General features: G+C 38.0%; 2 protein-coding genes across 2 annotated transcripts in view; one reads left to right on the plus strand and one right to left on the minus strand.

The window, feature by feature from the left end:
* LOC145013274 (uncharacterized) overlaps nucleotides 1–1,050 on the plus strand; it is a 1,189-nt gene extending 139 nt beyond the window's left edge. Inside the window, exons 1-2 of the mRNA XM_078972081.1 lie at nucleotides 1–158; nucleotides 793–1,050. The exon at nucleotides 1–158 is cut by the window's left edge and continues 139 nt beyond it. Of these exons, the coding sequence (XP_078828207.1) occupies nucleotides 1–158; nucleotides 793–867 (233 nt within the window). The 3' untranslated portion in view covers nucleotides 868–1,050. The remainder of the gene's footprint in view (nucleotides 159–792) is intronic.
* A 678-nt stretch (nucleotides 1,051–1,728) lies between these two features.
* MSH3 (homolog of DNA mismatch repair protein MSH3) lies at nucleotides 1,729–6,088 on the minus strand. Its single transcript, XM_078971302.1, has 10 exons — nucleotides 4,952–6,088; nucleotides 4,681–4,854; nucleotides 4,341–4,604; nucleotides 3,996–4,223; nucleotides 3,655–3,906; nucleotides 3,435–3,566; nucleotides 3,102–3,362; nucleotides 2,918–2,989; nucleotides 2,218–2,847; nucleotides 1,729–2,145 (listed from the first exon to the last, which is right to left on the minus strand). The coding sequence occupies exons 1-10, from the start codon at nucleotides 5,987–5,989 to the stop codon at nucleotides 1,930–1,932; spliced, it is 3,267 nt and encodes a 1,088-aa protein (XP_078827428.1). The 5' UTR covers nucleotides 5,990–6,088; the 3' UTR covers nucleotides 1,729–1,929.
* Nucleotides 6,089–25,108: the final 19,020 nt, after the last annotated feature.

Genomic DNA, 25,108 nt, shown 5'->3' on the forward strand with positions numbered 1-25,108 from the left:
CCCACGGCCATGGCGGAGGGGATTTCAGGACCAAGGTGTGGACTATGAGCGGTGGTCCGAACTGTCGCCCCTTGCACTGGAAGCGCAACACAGCGATCGCTATGGCTGGTATTTTCCTCGTTTGCATCCCCATCGCCATGAAATCTGCGGAGCTTGAGGTGTGTTTCTATATACCGATCATCTATCCCTCTACTCAAATGTTTCCCCCCTAGTTTTTATAGAAATTCAGTACTTACAATGTGGGAGATCTGGATTTAGGCGTACCTTGACTTTATATTGTAAAAAAAAAAAAAATTAGGGTTTGAAATTTCACGGGCCTCAGTTCCAGCTTGCGTGCTTATAGTGAATTTCTTGGTAGTAAATTTTTTCGGGATTTATCATTTTAAACTTTTTTCATCTTTGATCCGTTTGGGTTTTGCTGTTGGCTTTCTATCTAGTCTGTTTGGTCACTCCCCTGTGGTAGCAGAGCCCCAATCATAGTAGCTCCATAGACAACGATTTAACTAAGAAGCCCTATTCATCAAAAGTTCATCATCTCCTTCACCCTAGTTTGATCTTTTGTATTCAAATTCGATTTCTATGGGTTTGCATCATTGTCATGTTACCATGGTAGTCTATCCAGGTTCACAGTTACACTCTAGGTTCTTACTTCTTAGTTCTGTACTTCTGTATGCAAGATGTTAACTTTCAGTTTATGTGATACTTAACCAAAGAAGTTGCATTTTGGTCTCATCTAATCTCTGTTATATCTGCATACTCTGATTCTGCTTTGTGTGTATAATGATATTGCAGCAACGACCACATATGCCTGTTCGGCCAGTTCCATCACAGATATGGTGCAAGAACTTTGGGAACAAAGACTATTGAGTTGTATTTGTTTCTTCATCAGAACACTGAACATTACAAGTTTTTGTTAGGCAAAATGTTGTTGCCTTTTTCTTGAACATCGTGGGAGTTATGCTTTATATTTGTGTTACTGAAGATAAAAATTTGCTGTTGTTTTGGTGCATAATGTTATATTTCAATAAGAAAAGACTTGTAATTTTCTTACTCCTTTTTTTGTCTCACACATCACCAATTTCTTTGTCTCTTACCTGCATCATTAGGTAAAGTCAAACAAAACAATCGAATACTTGAGACAACACAAACATACAGCTTTAACTAGACCACTGTAAGCCTACAAATTGGATCTTGATCTCTTTGTTGACTTGCACTTGATAAGAGTTGACCTCATCCATTTCTGGTCCAGTTTCTCTTTTCTTGAACTCTATTAAAGGTTGGCATCTCTAATCTAATCGATGCCTTTGATAGCCAAGAAAGAATTAGCTTCATAAAATCGATATTTATTTCTTGAATTTTCTTTTTTCTTAATATATGACAAGTGATTGCACGTCTTTTGGCCATCTTCGTACTATTTAATGAAATTTATGACAAAAACAGTATCACTGATTAACATAATTTACATTCCAATTTTAACCGGTCAATTTACAAACCAAATAGAAAATAACAAACAAATATGATTTAAATGTATTCCATTTTCCACCAACCAAACCAAACATGTAATGCATTCCGATTCAAACAACACGAACACATTGTTCCTATTACAAAGAGAAATTAAAAATCCTCCTACATTTTAATCCTACTATCCTCCTATCCACATTAAATATTGACAAGTGGACAAAATTTAAATTAGTTTCATTAAATGTGTCAATATGGTAGGAAGATAAATAAGAATAAAATATAAGAGATATTTAATTTCTCTATTACAAATAGATGGTGATTATACCTGGTAAAAGACATTTTTGACTAGATAAATATATATCTGATCACTCTCACACCAAGTTTAATTTACATCATCATCTCAACCACCATTGAAATAGTGTCTTACAAGAACATTAGAAGCAGAAACAAAATGAAAAACTCTTTTTACTAATTTCTCAATGCAAGTGCAAGGCTTCTGGCATGCTTCAAACGCTCAAACCTTTTTACAGGATCAACATCTTCCAAAAATGCCAAATCCAAATTTGAAAATATTTCTTGTAAATTCTTATCTGCCATTGCCAACCTGCTTTTACATCTGTCCCTCACCACCTCCTCCAATTTCACTGCCATCTCACTCCCTCGATTTATACATGACAAAGGTATCTGCAACACAACACAACATAAAAGATGAAGTTTGACCATCTCAAAAAGTCAAAAGTCAAAAGTCAAACTGACCTGAGCAAGCTGTGCAACTTTAAACCCAAAGCTCCTTTCGGAAACACCAGGAACAAGCTTATAAAGATAAACAACATCTTCATAGTCGGAACCAGAAGGGTTAGATTCGTCTTTTTGCGATGATGATGATGTCAGATATGAAACATGGTAAGACCCCACACGCCCACCAAACCCTTTTGTCATATTAACTATTTCTGGATAATGAGTCACAAACAACACCATGGATCTCTTTTGTTCTACAAGATACTGCAGTGTAGCATAAGCAATGGCTACACCATCATGCGTGCTAGTGCCTCTCCCAAGCTCATCAAGAATCACTAAAGAACGGTTTGTGCAGGCGTGAAGTATGTTAGAAGCTTCACCTAACTCTTCTAGAAACGTGCTCCTTCCCTGTTGGATGCTATCAGAAGCCCCCATTCGTGTGTAGATCCCATCTAATACATGGAGCTTTGCTGACGTGGCAGGCACATAACAACCCACTTGTGCCATGATGGCAATCAGTGCCACCTGTCGTATGTAACAACTCTTTCCACCCATATTTGGTCCCGTCACAATTTCACAATACTCTCCTTCTGAATGTAAATTTGTATCGTTTGGAACAAAATTGTCTTCTAACATTGTCTCCATAACCTGTTTATATTCATTTCATGCTAATAAATATATATATTTTTAAAAAAAAAAAAAAAATGATGTTACATACCGGATGACGACCTGATGATATACAGATTTGAACAGGTTCATTATCATCAACAAAAACAGGGCGAGTGTAATCCTAATAGAGTTGAATCGGTCAAAAATAAGGGACCAAAAATGCAAACATCAGTTACACTAAGGGACCAAAAATGTAATTCGTTCTCAAATTTATAACATTAGAAGAAAGAAACCTTTTTTCTTGCAAGTAGAGCAAGAGAATGTAAGCAATCTAAGGATGCTAGGGCTTGAACAGCACTCTGAAAGTCTTGATAGAAACCGGTGAATTCTTCTAGAAACTTCTGCCAAGTGGAACGGCACACGATAGCAAGCTCCTCACTTGCTAATGATAAATGGTCTAAAGCTGTTAATACCTCCGGTGCATGATAGCGTATTGCCTTTTTGGTACTGTTAACCTTCACCCAGTTCGAAGGCACCTTTACATTTGCTGGTAACTGTGAAGATGTTCAGTCAAAAAAATATTTATAGATAATATGAATTATAATTTATAAAAATATATAAATTACCTCTATCAAATGTGTCGTCCCAGACACACTCATGAATTCCAATTTCTGATTTTTCAGTTGTTTGCGGTATATATTAATTAATAAATCTAACTTATCTTTTTCTTGTTTCACTTTATTCCTTGCTGTAGCAATCTGGTAATCAGTTATAAAACAGTTATAAATAATTAAATGAAGATAAATTAGAGATCATATAAATATATATAACTTTATTTATAATTACCTCTTGAAATCGACCTTCAGAAACGACAAACAGATTGGAAATATCACGCTGTTCAGCAGCTTCTGTATTCAAGGCAGACAACAGCCTTGCTGATGTGGAAATTATGCTGGATGATGATGCAGTCAGAATCAACTTTTTTAGCAACAGGGACTGAATGGTCTTTTCCACATGGTTGACTTCATTGTCTTCTTCAACTTGAAGCTTCTGAAGTTGTTTTCCAGACACTAAGATGGCTTGAATGACTGCTATGAACTGTATAAAAAACAGTCATATATAACTGTCTAGATTATGTGCTTAACCCATTAAGCTCATTAAGTTGAAAAGCAACAACTCATTATTACCTCTGATGCTGTGGCAGTTCGATGGAAGATTCTAGTAATTCCACGTTGAATATCAGGTAACTTTCCTAAATTAGTAAGAACTAAACTAAGAAGTTGATGAAGATTGACATCAGTGTGTCTTCCATTTCCATCATTAAATTTTTTAGAAAAACCCATTGATTCAAGAATCTCAGAAATAGCATCCAGACGTGCACTGATCATGCTTCCGTCACGTAAAGGATGACTCACCTGGATCATGAGGTGGGACCCAATTAGCAAACATTAGATTTGCTGTATCACAAAATGACACCTTTTTAACTGTTACAACAAAATGACATAATGATTAATAAGACATATTAAGTATACCCAGTGTCTGAGAAGCCTTGAGCCAAATGTAGTAAGAGTGTGATTCATACAGCTAAACAATGAGCCAGATTCAGATCCATTAGAGTTGTTCTTCAAAACCTCTAATTGTTGCATTGCATTGGCTGAAAGTGTCATCTCCAAATCATTTGAAAAAGGGCGAAATGAAGCTCCCAAACACAAAATCCTCTCAAAACCAAATTGTTTCAGATGGTCAATGGTCAATGCTAATGCTTGAACAGTTAAATCAGGCATACCCATAATCGCCTACACATAAAGAGGGATTAGATTTAACAAAAGTAACAAATGTACATCATAATAAGAGATAACAAGAAGCACACACCTCAGTTGCATGATGACATTTTGTTTTTTCCTTTTGAGTATCATTTAGAAGGCTATCACCTATTTTATCAAAAGATGACAATACTTCAGCAAGTGCTCCACCATTTGTATAGCGGTCTCTAGAGGCCCGTTCCACCCGGACATTTGAAGCGGGTCCCGCGTATGCTAGTAAAAACTAAATATGAAAACAGAGATTCAATTAGCAAAAAAATTTATTCAATATTTACACAAGTATAAAAGTTTTATTGAGTTGAAATCAAGTAATCAACTACCTTCTCTGTTAGCTTAGATAGGGGATCAACAAGAAGCAATTCAGCAGGAGACAAGCTCAATATCTTAGCCTCAAGCCCAGTTCTTAGCAAGTTATCATCAAATTCTCCAAAAATAACATCTCCAGTTGAAATTTCAACAGCAACAATCCCAATTTTCACATCAACTCCAGTTTCATTATTCCCCTTGTCGTCACCAACATTTACATTTTCAACGACAGTAACTAAATAGTTATTACATGATCCACACCCTTCTTCTCCTCCTCCACCCACATCTTCAGATGCTTCAAGTGTGGCCTTTGTGTACAATGCTGATAATCCACGACAAAATGGACCCATTTTATTTGACCCGTGAGCCTTGATTGTTGCGGTTTCAGTCTGTTTAACAACGCCCACTTTGTACCCTGCGCTTACTAGTCTCCTCACATGGACGTTTAATCGGTAAGTGGGTATACTAGCTGTCAAGAAATTGTGATCCATGTGTGCGTAGATTCCCAAAACCCTAGCGGCATTCTCAGCGTCTTCACCGAAGAAACGAAACTTGTAACCAACTTCAATCATTAAAAGAACGTCTTTGTACTTAGCTTTAAGCTCTACTACCTGCTGCTCCAATGGGGTGTATTTGGGGTTTAATGGAGCCTTAGCATCTGCAGTAAGAACATTAGCTGTATCTTCTTCAGAAGGTTCTAGAAGTTTACTAAGAAACTTTTCGTGAAGAGTGGGATTCGACAAAGAGGGTTTAGGGTTTTCACTGGGTGGAGATTGTTTAGTTCGAGAAGATTCCGCAAGGTCGGGATTGGGGGATAATCGGGGGGTTTTGGAGGGTTTTTTGATCGGGGATATGAGCTGGGAGGTACGAAGGCGTTTAAGAGGAGAATATGTGACGGTGGCGGAGATTTTAGGGGGAGGTGTTGATGAATTCGGTAGAGGTGATTGCGACGGCGGCGGTGACGATGGAGGCGAAGTTGACGTTGGGTAAGAAGATGGCTTTGGTTTGGGAGCGAAGAAACGGGAAATAGCTTGTTGTTTTTGCTTTCCCATGACGGTGGCGGTGCGACGGCGATATCGGATTTTGGAGTGAGGGCGTTTATGTGAACGAATTGGCGCGCTTTTTGTTTTCTGAATCTCGCTCCATGGGTGGAAAGTGGAAACCAAAAAAATCTAGTAAAATAACCAAAATTCTTCGTAATTTAGTACATTATAAATATATCATTTATTATGTCATTTATTACATTATAAATATATCATTTCTTTTTCGCATTTATTTCTCTCAATTGTAACCGAAATAAGTTATGATATGTGAACAAATCAGAAAATTCCATGTGGAAATAAATAAATTCTAAAAATCTATTAAAATATCATGTGTCCAAATTAATGAGGACATGACATGTGGCAGAAAATGGGTTTTATTTATTAGTATAGATAAATAGCGAAACTGTGGATGAGTCAACTCCAATTACGCATCATCAAAGATTTTAACCGATATGGTCCCTGTCCATAGAAATATTTCGAATGGATAGTTTAGGTTCAAGTCTTTATGCTTCTATTGAGCATAGTACAAACTACAATGCATATGATACTAAGAGATTTTTGTTCATGCGGTGGCAAGAGGTGGTAATTTGAATATTTTAATGGAGCTTCTTGGTGATAGTGATGATAATCAGGTTTTAGGTCTTTCTTTTGTCATTGGGGTTGCAAACGCACCTATTGAATCTCTATATCTAATACGTTCAACGAACTCCAAGTGGGTTTCAGATTGAGATTGAAACAGGGTCGTAGTAATGTGAGAGAAATCAAACTAGGAAAATCGACGGAGTAGGAAATTAGCAGCAACACTTCAGTAGATTGAGAAATCAAGGAAAAGAATCGTGGTTTTTGACCTGCGAAAGTAACAGGGTAATTATTTGAAGATGAGAATGGATTTGGATGTACGACGGTGGGGATGATCGAGGAACACTTGTGAGGTCTTGAGCACAAAAGCCCAAGTTCTTCATATTTTAGGAGAAAGTGTTTTTGTAATGCACATGACAGTTCACTATTTGGTCTTCTACATTAACAAAATATTATATACTTCTTAGTTACCTATTATAAAAGGTTAAAAGATTTATTTAACCTGTAAAATAAACTTAGGTCCTCTAAAGTGATGAAAAAAAAAGTGACTATTTAAAAATTAAAACTAAAAAAAAAATTTTAGGGTTAAAATGACATTTTCCTTATTTAATATGGTTATTGAATGAAAACCGGAAAAAAAACAACAAAAAAAACAAAAACAAATGGTTATTCAATGGTACAAGTTTTAATCCAATTTAAACACATCACTAATCTTACATTGTCATCATTCCTGTAAAAAGATCAATCAGTATGGCAACTGGTATTAATGATAAATCATAATTATGATTCATAATAAATATTATAAACATAAATGTAAGTTATATTTAAAGCACGAGAAGCATAACTTAACTTACAAATTATTTGACAAAAAATGGGACATTACGCGAGCAAAACTTCGATATCGAAAAATCTATTTCTCAGGCTCTCTGGTGCTCCCGGGATTTGCTACTAACGACTTAGTTTTTCCTCTAAGATGACAGGGTTTTCTAGCGAAAACTTAGAACTTCATGATCAGAACTGCATCACTGAATCTTTCCTTTAAAAATATTATTGCAGCGCTTCAACATTTAATTTACTATACTAAAACTATAGAAATAGAAGTCGAATCACGAGGGAACGAAATGCTCGAGGGTGAGAGGAGAAAAGCTCTTGAAAGAGACTCGATGCAAGAAATATAAGAGTCTACAGTCTCATATTTATAGTAATTGATTTTTCAAAAAGCACCATTAATAGTGCACCATTAATAGTTACTTAAACGACCAAACGACTATTTATAATGTTATTTTAAATAGATTTAACGATATTTGTACTAAACTAATGTCGAAAGTATTATATATTAGTCTTATATCGACCGCATCATTGATACCTTTCTAATATATATATATATATATATATATATATATATATATATATATATATATATATATATATATATATATATAGGGAAGGGTTATTTGGAAAACAAAAAAAACCTTAAAAAAACTCTAAAAATCATAAAAATACATAAAAAAATACTTAGAGATTACAATTTTTTTTAATTATTTTATAAAAAAATCGCAGGTTTTTTAATAAATTCGCTGAAAAAAATAAAAAAAAAATAAAAAAAAATCAGCGAATTTACTTAAAAACCTGCGATTTTTTCATAAAAAAAATTAAAAAAAAAAAAAAGTTTTGTGATATCTAAGTATTTTTCTTATGCATTTTTTTGATTTTTAGGGTTTTTATTTTCCATTGAACCTATATATATATATATATATATATATATATATATATATATATATATATATATATATATATATATATATATATATATATATATATATATATATATATATATATATATATATATAGAGAGAGAGAGAGAGAGGTTCAAGTATTCTAACTAATTATTGTGTTGATGAATATATATATATATATATATATAGAGAGAGAGAGAGAGAGAGATGTTCAAGTATTATAACTAAGTATTGTGTGGATGAATGAATCAATAAGAATTTAGGAAAAAATAAATCATTTATTAAATTAATAAGGATAATTTGGTAATTTCATTTAAAAGAAATATAACTTCCACAAATACTCTCTTAAAATTACAATAATTTATCTAATCTAGTTTTGTTTTCCTCTTTAAAACAATCAACAAATTCATCAACTCCACACAACCACTCAAGACCACATAAAACTTTATGCGGCCTTGCCTCCATCCTGCTCCTATCCCTCTCCGAATATCTACTATCTTCCGCCACCACTCCTCCAACATCACAAAACCCTTGATGACTTTGACCCTGAAAGCGTATTATCCTTCCAGCTTCCATCCGGCTTCCCCTGTTCCCGTTATTCACAATGTCGGTCTCAACCGATAAAAGACATACAACTATAAATACAATGGGGCTTAAGTGCTCTGGATAATAATATATTTTAAGAATATAACGATAAGTTATAAAAATATACCTACTTGCTTATACATGTATACATACTAGAACAAGTATCACAAGAAGAACAGAACAGAAGTATTTAAAGGTTGAACATTGCGGTCAAACCTAGACAATTATGTAAGCATAACTAGGATCAATATAGTCTGATCAACTATATTCATTCGAGATGTAACCCACATGTGTTTGGGAGTGATGTGGTATTGCAACAGTCTTAAAACTTACCTCACATTAGTCAAGAGAATTCTAGATCAAGTACATAGAGTTAAAATACTATAGAAATATTTTAGGCACTATATAAATAAGTTACGTGATAACTTAAAAGATATTTACAGATAGGTCTATAATCTTGCAATGTGTACTCCCAAGGTTTTATATAATTGAGATCTTATAGACTTAGAATTTGTGATCTACGCTTCACTACCCGTTCCTTGTTTGGTTGTGGTTTTGGAGTAGGATCACTTATTCGAAGGTTTATTTAATCTTAAATTATATACAACTTGTATACATTGTACAATTATTGAAGGACTCTGTAAGGATCACCCCATAAAATTACCTTAAATCTCATAGATTCGTTAGTTACATCCATTCTCGCACGACAAACCCAGATAGATGTAACCACTTCCTCATAGTAGACAACATACGAATCTATAAGGAAAAAGGGCAAGTTCATGAGAAGTTTTCAAAGAAGGATCAACCGAAGTAAGCACAACGTCATATGCGTCACACTAATAAATAATAATCGTGGTTAACTTAATGAGTTAGTGAAAACAATACTCACATTATGTGTTAGGATTATTTTTTTACATGCAGCTGGTAACAGTTATTTAGGTCACAAATATTCATTCGAGGATAGCCATTCCAAAATTAATAAAGTTTATTAGGTATATACTCTTTTTTGAATTGTTTCAAGAATCCTGTAGAATTCAGGACCACATACACTCAGAACTAGGATAACCTTGTCTTTCAGCTTTTGGCTTATCTCCACTGCTATCGACTTATCCCATTTCATCTTTGTATTCTTTTAGAAAAGATGCCTCCTCGCATATCAAACAGACACACTACTCCGATAACTCTAACTCAACCGCCACTACCTCCGCCACAATTCGATACCGATGCTCTCCAAGCAACGATATCCTCCGTAGTGGCAACTGCTCTAGCTCACTTCGGCGAAAGTGGTACCTTCGGATCTGGTAGCGGTACCCACTTAGCAAACCCCGAAGATTCTCACGAACACCCAAGGGAGTGTTCGTATAAAGACTTCATGAACCTCAAACCCAATTCCTTCAATGGAAATGGTGGAGTCATCACTCTGATGTGATGGTTTGAGAAAACAGATTCGGTATTCGCAATCTATTCGTGCGCAGAAGGGAGCAAAGTGAAGTTTGCTGCCTGCACCTTCTCCGACAGAGACCTAACATGGTGGAATATCCATGTTAAGTCACTGACCCTATCAGTGTCTAACTCAATAGGTTGGAAAAACCTAAAAGAGTTAATGCTGGAAGAATATTGCCCGTTGGGCAAAGTTCAAAAGCTGGAACAAGAACTATGGGAGCTCATGATGGTCGGCTTAGACATAGTGGCCTACACTGACAGATTTAGTAACCTGGCAGCACTATGCCCCGGTATGGTTACCCTGGAGAGCAAGAAGATAGAAAGATACATCTGGGGTTTAAGTGTCCCGATCCATGGAGATGTATTGTCTTCTAACCCAACCACATTCGATAGTGCCAAACGCCTGGCCCAACGACTCATTGACCATGGAGTCTGCCATGGTATAAAAGTCCTCATTCCTGAGCCATCAAAGGGAAAGGACTATAATCAGAAGTCGGGGAACAAGAGGAAGAAGAAGCGAACAACACAGGAACCCCCACAAGAGCAACAAGCGAGTACTATGTACGCTGCTACAACGCCTGCTGCTCCAACACCTGCCAGTAGGTATGTTGGAACTCTCCTGAAGTGTGGAAAGCGCAACTATCACCACACCGGAGTATGCCGGGAAATGCAGTGTCTGAACTGCCACAAAAAGTGACACACAATCCGTTTCTGCAAGGCACCGACTCAACCGATCTCCCAAGTCCCTGGAGCTGAAGAAAACCAAGCGTGATATGGTTGTGGTGAGACTGGACACTACCAGAGGGACCGCCCAATAACTAAGAACTCAGGAGTAGATGGACGAATTCTGATGATCACTGCCAGAGAATCAACCCCATAGTCGTCAGCGAGCAGTGACACGTTTTCGAAATAGTAATTACTTTAAAAATTAATTTATATTTATATATAAGATTAAAACTTGGGTAAAACACTTAAAAATTAATTATAATAACTCACATATTGAAATAGATCACAATATTCAAAAGAACTAAATGATCCGTTTAGAGAAGTTATGTTGGCTTAGCATATACATCATGGTTGTGCATAACTAAGATGTTGCAGACTCAGAGTGAGTGATTCCGACTTAATTCCTTTTCCTTGTTTGGTTGTGGATTTGAGGCAGAGTTACTCAGTCGATTGTCTTATTCACCTTAATTATTCATAACTTGTATATGACAGGCGATCGTAATGGTACCGAGGAGGATCATGATATAAAGTATCAACACTAGTTATCAAAGCACTTTCATTATATGTACTCACACGTAGCGGTATGATACGTAGAAGTGTTAACATCAAAGGGAAAACAGAAAGCACTAGAACATTTACAAAGAGTACATTGTCGAACACTAGGGGTACATCATCGTATAACATATGTTTCTTTCAAATCGGCCAAAACTTTGTTCAATAAAGAGTCTGTTACTATCATTCGTCATGAATTGGCATGGTCCTCACATACTAAGTTCATATGTTTCTATCGCCTCGACCGTCAAGTTCGCGAAGCCTTCGTCATTCGTATCGACAGTCCGACCTAAACCTCAATTTTATCTTTCATATTCTAAACCCCAAAGTACTCGTGCGAAGGGTACTTTGTCGTCCGAAGCCTTGCCGTTGTATGTTCCACAAACCATCATGAAATACCACTCGTCCAGCAGACTAAGTTCGAGCACAGAGGCTAAGGACGAATATAGCCCACCTATCACTATCAAGTGTATACGCAAGGGTGGTTTATAGTTATGATTACGCAGATCTAGTATGTGTGTTTCCGCCCTATCTCCTGTTCCTTGTTTGGTTGTGGACCTGGGGCAGAGTCGCACATACGACCATCTTACTAATCCTATTTTTATACGACTTGTATACACAAGGTAATGATAGATGGACCAAGTATGAATACTATCATGAACTCCAGGGTAAAGTTGCAAGCTCTACGAGTGGGTATTCTGCAAATCAGAGAAGCACAACCCCAGTAGTGCAACTAAGAAAGCTAATTTCGGGACGAAATTCCATCTAACGGGGGGGGGGGGGGATGATGTGACAACCTTAAAAATGTTTGCTTTGAAAGCTCATTCATTCAACTCAACTGAGTGTTAGACTCATTAGTAATGAGTTCTAGCCTTGTTAAAAGGTCATTCTAAGGCGTTTTAGCCAATTACACTTAAGGAATAAGTGTTGGAAAGTACCTGCTAGAGACATTGTGCAACATTCAAGCCTTAAGACCACCCAAAAAGGAATTCACGGCCAAGACACTTGAGTTTACGGGCGTAAACTCAAGGCTAGCCATAAACTCCCCCTTAAAGACTCTTTCCTTTCATTCTTACCTTTCCAACTCAATAATTTCCATTTCTCTCTCAAGTATCATCGAGTTCTTCATCCTAGATCATCAAAAATGTAAGTGTTATTCCTTTGGTTTGTTGTTAATCCTTCTTAATCTAGTATCATCTCATGATTTTATCCATGGAAATCATCTTATTAACTAGATCTTCAAATCTTCAACTTCCACCAAGAACTCCACGAACATACACTAGTGTTTTGGTCCAAAATCAACCCTTTCAAGCTTCAATATCGTGAGTACGCTTTTCCCTAAATTTTTATCTAGTTGAAACACCTTACTAGAGCCTTTAAACCATCAAGAATACAAGAACAAAAGGAGTTTACGACCAAGCAATCTCCCATGGCCGTAAACCCCTATAAGTATGCCAATTTGGCCGCAAACCCTTCCTAAGTCCAAACCTTTGACCTTGAACCCTTAATGGATGTTGTAGGACCTTGAAACACACACTTTGGCATAATTGACCATGATTTTATGGCCGTAAACTCCCTTGTCCGTAAACTCATGGCCGTAAACTCCATTGGTAGTCGTGAACTCTCCCTTGAACAATCACATGTGATTCAACACTTCATTTCAAGTGTTTCCTAGTCCCATGAGGTGTTTCCTTGCATTTAGTTGCCTCTAAACGCTATATTTAAGTCACTATATGCCATTATATGTCATTTAGGACTCGTTAAGTCTTGGGACTTCATTCGTGGAGCTTCTCATCCTTACGCACGTATTCGTTTGGATCACCCACATCAGGTGAGTTCATACCCTGTAATCGATCTTTTAAACTGTTTTAAATGCTTTTAGGGGGGGGGGGAATACAAGTTGAACACAATGATAATTGTGTAAATGTTTGTTATAGACATCTTTCAAAAGATTTCTTATGTCTTCTGATAGCTTCATTTTATTTACTTATTTTTATAGTTTATTTTAGTACATTTCATTTGCATTTTAGTTAACTTTCATGCATATTTTCCCTTTTGTTATTTTTATGATCATTTCGGGGTACTTTCTAGTTTCTTGAGCATTATTGCAGATTTTCTTGGAAACTAGCGGGGCGGCACTCTTGCGAGGCGATTGGGCTTGAAGGGGATTGGAGATTTCACGCTTGATGGCTATGAAGGTGATTCATGGGGTGGACTTGTCAATTGCTTGAAGGCTTGGAAGAATTGAGCTTTAAATTTGAAAGATGCGGGGGAACATTCAAGCGTATGAAAATTATTAATCGGGCGAGTTCACGAGCTTTGGAGGATTTAGAGAGGTCAAATTGGGATTTAAATGAAGAAAAACTTGAAGAAAATGGGCTAGGAGGTGATTGGATTCGATATGGGCTAGTGGGATATGCTTTAGAGGCCCAAAATCTCAAAGGAGCCCATGTCAGGTACCACCCGCGCAACCCACCCGCGCAGCAGCACGCGGGTCGCGCAAGGCCCTGCAGGGGCAATTTCGGAATTCCTTCTTTTGAGCTATTTGAGGAAGGTTGGTGCCCATCTTTTGCATACACTTGCACATCCGATTTTTGGAGATTCTCTCTGGAGTTTTGAAGACTTTTGAAGGCCAAGAACCCTTGAAGAACACCATATTTTTACCTCTTGATTCTTGCTTAATGTTTGGTACAAATTTCTCTAACTTTGTTTCTTTGTGTTTAGCCATGCTTGGCTAAACTAATCTTGGTTGACTTTTGTTTAATCCTTTGAACTTTTGTTGAATGTTGAAGAGTCCATGAACATGTTCTTGAGTCTTTATGGAAATGTTTTGTGTTTTAACATCTTATCATTACTTGTATGTTTTAGTTCATGAGTTTAAATGTGTTTGTGGTGATTAGTTGGCTAATTTCTTGATTAAGTAAAGGATCCTCAAATTAGCAAGCAACAAATGATTTTTGTGTTGATTTTACTTCACACAATCATAAAAACATTTCCTCAAACATGGTGGTGAAAGCATTTGACCTCTCTTGGATTTGGTGACTTTTTGGTTCTTAATACTAGTTGACTTTCACTAATTACATGCTATTTGGAATTAGTGACTTTGACTAAGGAAATTGTTATGAGCTTCTCTAGCCATTTCAACAATTAAGAAAAGTCTAGGTAATCTCAAGCTCCTTGGATTACTATAGCCAAATTGAGGATTTAAAACAAGTATTGCACCATTGAACTCTAATGATATGTTCATCAAAAGTCAAAGTGAGAAAACTTTAAGTCAACCATCTTTCCCTTATTGATTTTACATCAAATTCTTATTTTTGTTGCAATTGTCTATTTAAATCATAGTTAATTCTAGTTAGCATCAAGTATTCAAAACACCAAAACCCCCCATTTTATTTTTATTGTTATTTTACAAGTATTTTTACAAAGAGATTTTTCATAGAGTTAGAAATTGAACCAATCTCCGTGGATTCGATCCCTTTACCACTATACACTATTTTAGTGTGTAACATTTAGGGTTATTATTTGTGTTGGCCTCGACAACCACCAAATTTTTGGCGCCGTTGCCGGGGATTGGTTTATTTTTAATCAATTTGTTTCTCTATGCCTAGATCTCATTGTGCAGGTACTCAAATTTAAATTCCTGAAATTAAAAAAAAAATAAAAAATAAATAAAAGAAGAAGTATGGTTCGGAGATGAACACTCCTTGCACCGAAGAGCGACTTTCTGAGCTAGCTCAGTTAGTTATGATGATTGAAAGTGACCAAAGTGTGCAGCCCACACCTCTTCTTTGCGATTTTTGTGCCCAAAATGGACATCATTCCGACATGTGTTCATATTTACAAGGAGAATGGGGAGATGTGCAAGAGAAGGGAAGCTACTATTTGTCAAACCAATCGAGTTATGATAAGCCTCAATATGATCAATGGTGGGACAACAACCAAGTTTGGGGAAATAACCAATACCAAAACCCATACCAAACTTGGGGAAATAACCAATACCCACCAACTCCATTGTTCCAAGAACCCTATCCTTACCCTCCTCAACAAACTGAAACGCCAAGCATGTCCTTAGAGGACATTGTTAAAAGCATTGCCACTTCTACCCACATTTTTCAGGAAACAACCCAAGCTAGCCTCAAAAGCTTAGAGCAACAAATAACACAAATTGCTCAATCAATTAGTTTAATGGAAGCTCAAGACAAATTACCATCCGAAAAGAGCCCATCGCATAGTTCATGTTCCATTCCTTTGAATGATGAGAAAATTTTTGATGACCCAAGAGTGTTATATGAAGAAGTGGAAGAGGTTGTCAAAGAAGAAGAAGAAATTGAAAAAGCTGACAATGAAACTATAGAGGAAGTGATAGGGGTTAATGAAAGAGAGGTTGAGCCACCCACTACCATTAAGAAACTAACTCCATTGGTAGACCAACCACAAGAGATGGAAGCGATAAATTTGTCGGACTCTTCAAAGGATACGTATCACAAGAAAGAAGACGCCCAACCGGTCACCTACTCAAAAACCATGTCAAAGAAGGAAGAGTTGGTCACCTTAATAAACAAGTACAAGAAAGAATATGGTTGGATGATTGCTATTATCAAAGGTTTGAGTCCGATATGGTTCTCCCGTAAAAAGAAAGTCAAATACAAGAAAAGAGTCTTAATGGAGGTGTGGAAATTAAAAAATGTCGACACGGGGAAAATTTACAAGGTTAATGGACATCGATTGAAGCCATTCAATGAAGTTTTTGATTCAAATGTCCAAGATGTCGTCCATTTGGACGCCCCAAAGTGTTAAAGTGAAGTTTGGAGGCGTCTCGCCAAAGACGTTAAAGAATGGCATTTTTGGAAAGCATTGTGTTTTTGTGTTTTTAATTTGAATAAATGACTTTTGAAGATGCTTTTGGGATTCAAAAGAATTGTTTTTGAAGAAATCAAGAGTTTCTAGGTTTTTGGGGCCTTCCAAAGCGAGAACGGGTGAAAAACGAAGAAAAATGAAGCAAAAATGAAGATCAGGATCAGGGGGTTGCGCGACCCGCGTGCTGTTGCGCGGGTGGGTTGCGCGGCCAGGTGTGATGAAGCGACATTGGCCCAAGACTTAACTGCAAGGTTTGCGCGACCCGCGCACTGTGCTGGGCAATTTGGGCTATTTTTGGCTATTATTTGACCAGGTGTTGACCAAAGGTTTTAATGAGTTGACCTTTTGACTTTTCTTGACCAACATTGACCGAAATTGACCCTTTTTGACCCATAGATTAAAATGTCCAGCTTCTCTTCTTCTTCATTTAATCATGTTGACCTCCCACTCCATTCCTCTCATATAACCTTCCAACACCCACCTCGCTTGAAAATTCAAGATTGGCGGAGTTCTACCGGTCGTAATTTCACGAAACCACCGCCACAGACATTTCCCGCCGCCCGACCCTCCGATTTAGGTCCTTTCCGCCCTTTCCTTAAGCATTGAGGACAATGCTTGTTCTTAAGCTTGGGGTGGGGCATTTCCTTTTTTTTCTTACTCTTTTTCATGCATTTTTAGTTAGGTTGCATAACATATTAGTTTAAGTTAATTTGCATTCATTTTTTTTTTTATTAAATTTTTAAAAAGATTTTATTTTCTTCTTTTCTACTTTTTATTTTTTGCATAACATTTAGCTTAAGACATTAGCATTCATGCATTTTTGTTGTCTGTTTATTCTCACCTCTCTTGGATGCCATGGAACAGGTTCACAGTTATTGTATCATTATTGGTCCAGGATCTTGTTGCTATCTCACCCATCGAATCGGGACCACTAGCTGCAGTTTGGGATTTCATACTTGGGATCAGATGCTGGTAGTTTAAAGGGGTAAGTGATCATGGACAGGTAGTTTTCATGAAGAATTATGCATACAATACTAACAACTGTAGGATATACTATAGCAATGGGTGTTCTTAGCCTTGCGGTCACTACAGCGGAGAGGATCACACTTGATCATGTTTGAACTATTAGGATGAAGCATTGGTGCTTGTCCCCGAGTAGAATCCATATCCGGTCTCTTTACATCACCATATCTTTTTGCGATTTTCTTAGAATTTAGAGAGTCTTTTAGTCCACATTTGGACATCTTCATTATCTTTGAAAAACCACAAGTTTGAAAAGGAGCCTACATTACATCTTTATGCTCCACACATGGTCATTTCCACACTTAGGCCATTCGGATTATATCATTACCCTTTCGGTTCCACCTACACACCTTTGGGAACCAAATTTTGAGTCAAAGGGTTTTATCATTACAAATTACAAAAAAAAAAAAAAAAATACAAAAAAATACAAAAAAATACAAAAAAAAAAAAAAAAAAAAAAACAAAAACAAAATGAAGCATGCAAATTTTCAGTCGCAACTATCTTAGATAGGTGGCCGGTTCAATTATTGAACAAATTTCCCAACATCTTGGTCACCCGACGTTTGATATTCATTTGTATAGATTTGTTTTATGGTATATAGATCGAGTTATATTTTTTTTCTTTCTCACAAATTGGTGATGTTGGAGAGACTGTCGAGTCGGATACTACGGGAGGTTTGGGCCAACACTAAGTGAACTGATTCCTACAACGGTGCCCGAGCGATTAAACCTAGTTACACATGAGAGAAACCGGCAAACGTGAGATCAGAGTGTACACTTAAAGAAGAGCTCCACCCGAGCCCATCCAGTTGCTTTCTCCCTACTACAGATGTTCTTCATTGTATACATGTTCCATTGAGGCTGCGACTGCTCATCCCTCCTTACTCACCTAAAGGAGTTATCCTGGCTGTGGTTTATGGTTCCATTGTCATCGGATGAAAAAGTTGTGAGATAGCAGCGAAATCAGTTCTGACCATGTTGACTAACATCGAACAGGTTCCATGGTTCTATCCATTCTTTTTATTTCTAGGGTAGTTCATCCCAAGTTCATTTAGTCTTGTCTTACTTGAGGACAAGTAAGGTTTAAGCTTGGGGTGATTTGATAGCTTCATTTTATTTACTTATTTTTATAGTTTATTTTAGTACATTTCATTTGCATTTTAGTTAACTTTCATGCATATTTTCCCTTTTGTTATTTTTATGATCATTTCGGGGTACTTTCTAGTTTCTTGAGCATTATTGCAGATTTTCTTGGAAACTAACGGGGCGGCACTCTTGCGAGGCGATTGGGCTTGAAGGGGATTGGAGATTTCATGCTTGATGGCTATGAAGGTGATTCATGGGGTGGACTTGTCAATTGCTTGAAGGCTTGGAAGAATTGAGCTTTAAATTTGAAAGATGCGGGGGAACATTCAAGCGTATGAAAATTATTAATCGGGCGAGTTCACGAGCTTTGGAGGATTTAGAGAGGTCAAATTGGGCTTTAAATGAAGAAAAACTTGAAGAAAATGGGCTAGGAGGTGATTGGATTCGATATGGGCTAGTGGGATATGCTTTAGAGGCCCAAAATCTCAAAGGAGCCCATGTCAGGTACCACCCGCGCAACCCACCCGCGCAGCAGCACGCGGGTCGCGCAAGGCCCTGCAGGGGCAATTTCGGAATTCCTTCTTTTGAGCTATTTGAGGAAGGTTGGTGCCCATCTTTTGCATACACTTGCACATCCGATTTTTGGAGATTCTCTCTGGAGTTTTGAAGACTTTTGAAGGCCAAGAACCCTTGAAGAACACCATATTTTTACCTCTTGATTCTTGCTTAATGTTTGGTACAAATTTCTCTAACTTTGTTTCTTTGTGTTTAGCCATGCTTGGCTAAACTAATCTTGGTTGACTTTTGTTTAATCCTTTGAACTTTTGTTGAATGTTGAAGAGTCCATGAACATGTTCTTGAGTCTTTATGGAAATGTTTTGTGTTTTAACATCTTATCATTACTTGTATGTTTTAGTTCATGAGTTTAAATGTGTTTGTGGTGATTAGTTGGCTAATTTCTTGATTAAGTAAAGGATCCTCAAATTAGCAAGCAACAAATGATTTTTGTGTTGATTTTACTTCACACAATCATAAAAACATTTCCTCAAACATGGTGGTGAAAGCATTTGACCTCTCTTGGATTTGGTGACTTTTTGGTTCTTAATACTAGTTGACTTTCACTAATTACATGCTATTTGGAATTAGTGACTTTGACTAAGGAAATTGTTATGAGCTTCTCTAGCCATTTCAACAATTAAGAAAAGTCTAGGTAATCTCAAGCTCCTTGGATTACTATAGCCAAATTGAGGATTTAAAACAAGTATTGCACCATTGAACTCTAATGATATGTTCATCAAAAGTCAAAGTGAGAAAACTTTAAGTCAACCATCTTTCCCTTATTGATTTTACATCAAATTCTTATTTTTGTTGCAATTGTCTATTTAAATCATAGTCAATTCTAGTTAGCATCAAGTATTCAAAACACCAAAACCCCCCATTTTATTTTTATTGTTATTTTACAAGTATTTTTACAAAGAGATTTTTCATAGAGTTAGAAATTGAACCAATCTCCGTGGATTCGATCCCTTTACCACTATACACTATTTTAGTGTGTAACATTTAGGGTTATTATTTGTGTTGGCCTCGACAACCACCATCTTCTATAAGTTATCAAAACATTTCAAAAACTCTTTTAAAGTTATGTTACTTCATAGTTTAACAAAACTCCATTTTTAAAGTACAAGCATAACTTAGTAGACAAATGAGTCTTTTCAATAACAGTTCAAGTAAAACATTGGTAAACTATAAGGGGTATAGTTTAGAGGTTCAGTTCATACTAGATATAATACACAACAACAGAAGGAACATACTAAGATACTATAACAGAACGAACATACTAAGTGGCTATAGCACGAAAAGACTACAAGATCTAATTATACCAATGAATCACTAACTCGTCGCTCTAAACAAAAGGTGATAGTTAAATTGCGTATACATGATCATATAACTTTAATGTGGATTACACGGCCTAGACTCTGGTTTGCTAAAAGTTGTGTTTGGTTCCCAAAATCTCTTGACAGGGAGAGCATATAGTATGGGTACTAGCATTCACATTATGAACTTTATAAAACAGACACGTTTTAAGGTTATCGGTACGTCAGTATGTCATTTTAAAAGACAATTATGTACTTATATTTCCCATTACTTTCATAAAGTGACAGTACCACTTGAAGGTTAATGCAAACAATTTTCGAGTCAAGATAGTTATAAATTAGGGAAAACTTACATTTTATAAACGACCAACAGAATAGTCGAGTCTAGTACATTCAATAGTAAGGGACCATAATGCTAACCTTATGATTCCTTAATTTATACATCAAATAATATATCAATAGGATCTGACAGGTAATAGGATGTGTGCGTTCCACTTCATTTCCTGTTCCTTGTTTGGTTGTGGGCTTGGAACGGATTCACCCAGCCTATTATCCATTCGATCTTAGTGATATATATGTTCTGTATACATTAAGTCATCATAAGGGGTACCAGGTATGGGTCAACTCATAGGACACTAATTAAATGCATAGTTTTCTAGTACAAAACATACTTTTCAAATAAGAACTTTTGGTATACAAAACTAGAGACTTACCAGTAAAGGGTTTAATCCATTTTTTTAAACCAATATAAACTTAAAGGACTTAGGTGGTTAACTCTATAATACCTTAGTTTATACATCATGGTTATATATAATTAATACCCGATGGGTAGTTGGATATGTGATTTCCACCTCATTTCTTGTTCCTTATTTGGTTGTGGGCTTAGGGCAGATTCACACAATTATCTATCTATTCGATATTAGATTATATGTAGCTAGTATAAACTAAGTGATTATAGAAGGAACCGTGACAACCCGGAACCACTATCTTGTACACTTAGTCAATTCAATCAATGTTAAACTTGTTTTGTTGACTTTTTGTGTTGTTTAAGGGTTCATTTAAGTGTTCTAAGCTTGAGTATGACCAAGGTTGAGGTTAGGAATGAGTCAGCAAGTCGTATAGTGAGAAAACTGGGCCATACACACCTCTAGGAGGAGTGTACGACCGTAAACATGGGTGTGCGGCCGCACACCCACTCCTTGGCCACACACTTACTTTTTGGCAGCACTCTCTCCCCTATATAAAGGGTAGACTCATTTCCCCTTCATTATTTTCACTCCATGGCAGCACACTACATTATTCTCTCAAAGTTCCTCAAACCTTGAACCCTCCAAAGCTTTAAGTACGTAAATACTTCATCCTCTAACTTGCAAACCATGAAAGACCACTCTATCTAAGTCTTAAGTGTGAAATAATCGACATGTTCTTCATCTCTTTGAAGGAGTGCGGCCGCACACCCCCTTAAGGTGGCCTCACACCCTTAAAACACCCTCTAAAGTGGGAGTTTAACTTCCATATTCGAGATAGACATGCCCCTAGCCTTGTTGCACCTTGGAATGGACAATTTGGACATCATCTTGTAGGGTGTACGACTGCACACACCCTTGTGCGGCAGCACACTCCTTGTGTGCGGCAACACACTCCCATGTGTGACCATACACACCCTAGGACCACAAACCCATTTCTAAGACCCTTAACTTGCACTGCAATTGAATAAAGACCTAGAACACTTCGTGGATGCAAGCATGGACCTTGAGAACACTTCAAAGGCACCCTCTTTCATGAGTGTACGACCGCACACCCATGGACGCACACACACTCAAGGTGGCCATACACTCCCTTTACTAAATCCTACAAGGTCCTATCACTTGGTTCAAGTAGTTCCAAGTCCCTAAGAGTGATTCTCTATCGTATCTAGTGGTGAAATACCTTCATTTGACTCCTATGTGTGTCATTACATGTTATTAGGGTCAAGTTGAGTTTGAGGTTTCACTTGACACTCAACATCCCGTACCGGTCTTTCGTTCAATCCCCTCGCTCAAGGTGAGTTCATACTGTAACGACCCAATTTTCATGTCCAAAAATTTCATTTTAAAATATTACTTTAGAAAACATTAATAAATAAAAACATTGTTTGATCACACCATAACACATCGCAAACCATGTTTTAAAAGTCAAACCATACATCCCATCAAATATCAGAGTACAATCCCAGTGAATCTCGTAAATGCGGAAACCGAAGAGTGTGTGTGTGACATGCTGCTACCGCGCTGGCTCCTTTCCCCTGGCTGAGGAGGTACCTGAAACCAAAACTGAAACCGTAAGCACAAAGCTTAGTGAGCTCCCCCATAATACCCCATACCATACAAGCATTTAACATATAACATGCAATTAGGAGATATGGGCCTCGCCCACACTCGTGAAGTTACGGGCCCCGCCCACACCTCACTTTCTGAGAGATACGGGCCCTGCCCACACTCGTGAAGATACGGGCCCCTCCCACACTTCGCTACCTGGGAGATACGGGCCTAGCCCACACTCCATTCTCGGAGAGATACGGGCCCCGCCCACACTCAACCGCCAACTCATATCATACAAGCATCGCACAGACAACAAGTGTAAACAGTTCTATCATGCTGGTATATAACACAATCAACTCAACTAATAGATACGGGCTCGGCCCACACTATAATACTAACGTCTCATCTATACGGGCCGGCCTTGGTGCCTTAGACCCGTTACTACTGGAAGGAAACTCACCTCGAAATAGCTGCTGGTCTGTGTGGGAATTGATCACCTACTACTGCTGCTGCTGCTCCGGAAACTCCCCGGCTGTAATTCCCACAATATACTTAATCATACACTGCTAACTGTCCTTTGGGTAAAAAGACCATTTTACCCTTGGTCTAGCCCTAAGTCAAATCGAAGTCAACTTTAGTTGACCCAACTCGCCGAGTGGATCTCCACTCGCCGAGTCCCTAGCAAACTATTGTCCTGGGTCCCTGATTCTACTCGTCGAGTTGGGCTATGACTCGACGAGTTCATCTTCTAAACTGTCATTCAACTCCTTCATCCTACTCGCCGAGTTGTATGAACAACTCGTCGAGTTCATCTTCATCCGAAGAACACATATGCTAAGACTCGCCGAGTTGTATGAACAACTCGCCGAGTTTGTTCTTGATCTATGAAGATTGCCTTGGACTCGCCGAGTCAGGGCATTGACTCGCCGAGTCCTATCATGAGTGAGTTCAGCTTCCAACTCACCGAGTCACCCCCTGTGACTCACGGCTCAACTCGATACATCTTAAAGGGACCAGTTCAGCGACTCGCGACCAGACTCGTCGAGTCACATATATGACTCGCCGAGTTGCAGCCATGCATCCATCAAATACACCGATTTGCTCGATTCCAGTCCATGCCATTCATAGATCTGGGCTTCTAGGACACAATTCACACGTAAAGTTTCCAACTTTACGTGTAGATATTCACCAATATGGATTTTAAGGCTCAAAGTGCACCAAAAGAGGTAGATCTAGGGCTTTCATGCCATATGACCCCATAAAGGCAATAGATCCAAGCTCCAGGGACTAAATCATGCCTAGATCTAAAGGCTAACAACTTATTATCACCCACAAAGCACAAACAAGCTTGGGGAAGAGCCCAAGAAGGACTCCAATGAAGCAATAAGGGATTACAAGCTTGAAAACAGAGGGGAAACGAGCTATACCTCAAGGAATATGTTGAAATGACACAAAGATGCCTGATCTCCTTCTCCTCTTCTTGATCTACACCTCTTTCTCCTCAAAACCTTCAAGAACACACCAAGAGCACTTCAATCTCTCAAGGAAATAAGGGAAAAACGATGTTGGGGAGTTCTGGGGGTGAATGGGGACAAGTTGGGGCGGAATGAGGGTTTAAATAGGGTGCAAACCCTTGAAACTTAGGGTTTCATACAGCAGCGGTGACTCGCCGAGTCCAGGATATGGACTCGCCGAGTCCCCACTTAAACGTGTCCTGAGTCTCGTCCCTACTCGGCGAGTCGGACCTTATGACTCGCCGAGTCCAAGGCTAAAATAGGGCAATGCTCAAATAAAATTCACATACCGGAAACCAGGTGCTACAAATCTCCCCCACTTATTTTAGACTTCGTCCTCGAAGTCTGCTGCCTGGTCCTGAAACAGCTCGGGGTAATGCTCCATCATCTCGTCCATCGGTTCCCAAGTCCATTCCGAACCCTTGCGGTGCTGCCATTGCACCTTTACTAGTTCTACCCTCTTGTTTCTCAAAGCCTTTGTCTTTCTGTCAAGTATTGCGACTGGGCGCTCAATGTAATTCAAGCTGTCATCAACCTGAATATCCTCCAATGGTACTACTGCTGAATCGTCCACCAGGCACTTCCGCAGCTGCGAAACATGAAAGGTGCTGTGGATCTGACTGAGCTCGGCTGGCAGGTCCAGCCTATACGCCACCTTGCCCACCCGGGCTGCGACCCTGAACGGCCCGATGAATCTTGGGCCCAACTTGCCCCACTTCCTGAATCGGATGACACCTTTCCAAGGCGACACTTTCAGGAGAACCATATCCCCGACTTGGAACTCCAAGTCGGATCGACGCCTATCGGCGTAGCTTTTCTGCCGACTCTGTGCAGTCTGAAGTCTGCTCCG

Source organism: Lactuca saligna, chromosome 8, assembly GCF_052625555.1.
Source record: "Lactuca saligna cultivar CGN05327 chromosome 8, ASM5262555v1, whole genome shotgun sequence".
In the NCBI taxonomy this organism is placed as follows: domain Eukaryota; kingdom Viridiplantae; phylum Streptophyta; class Magnoliopsida; order Asterales; family Asteraceae; genus Lactuca; species Lactuca saligna.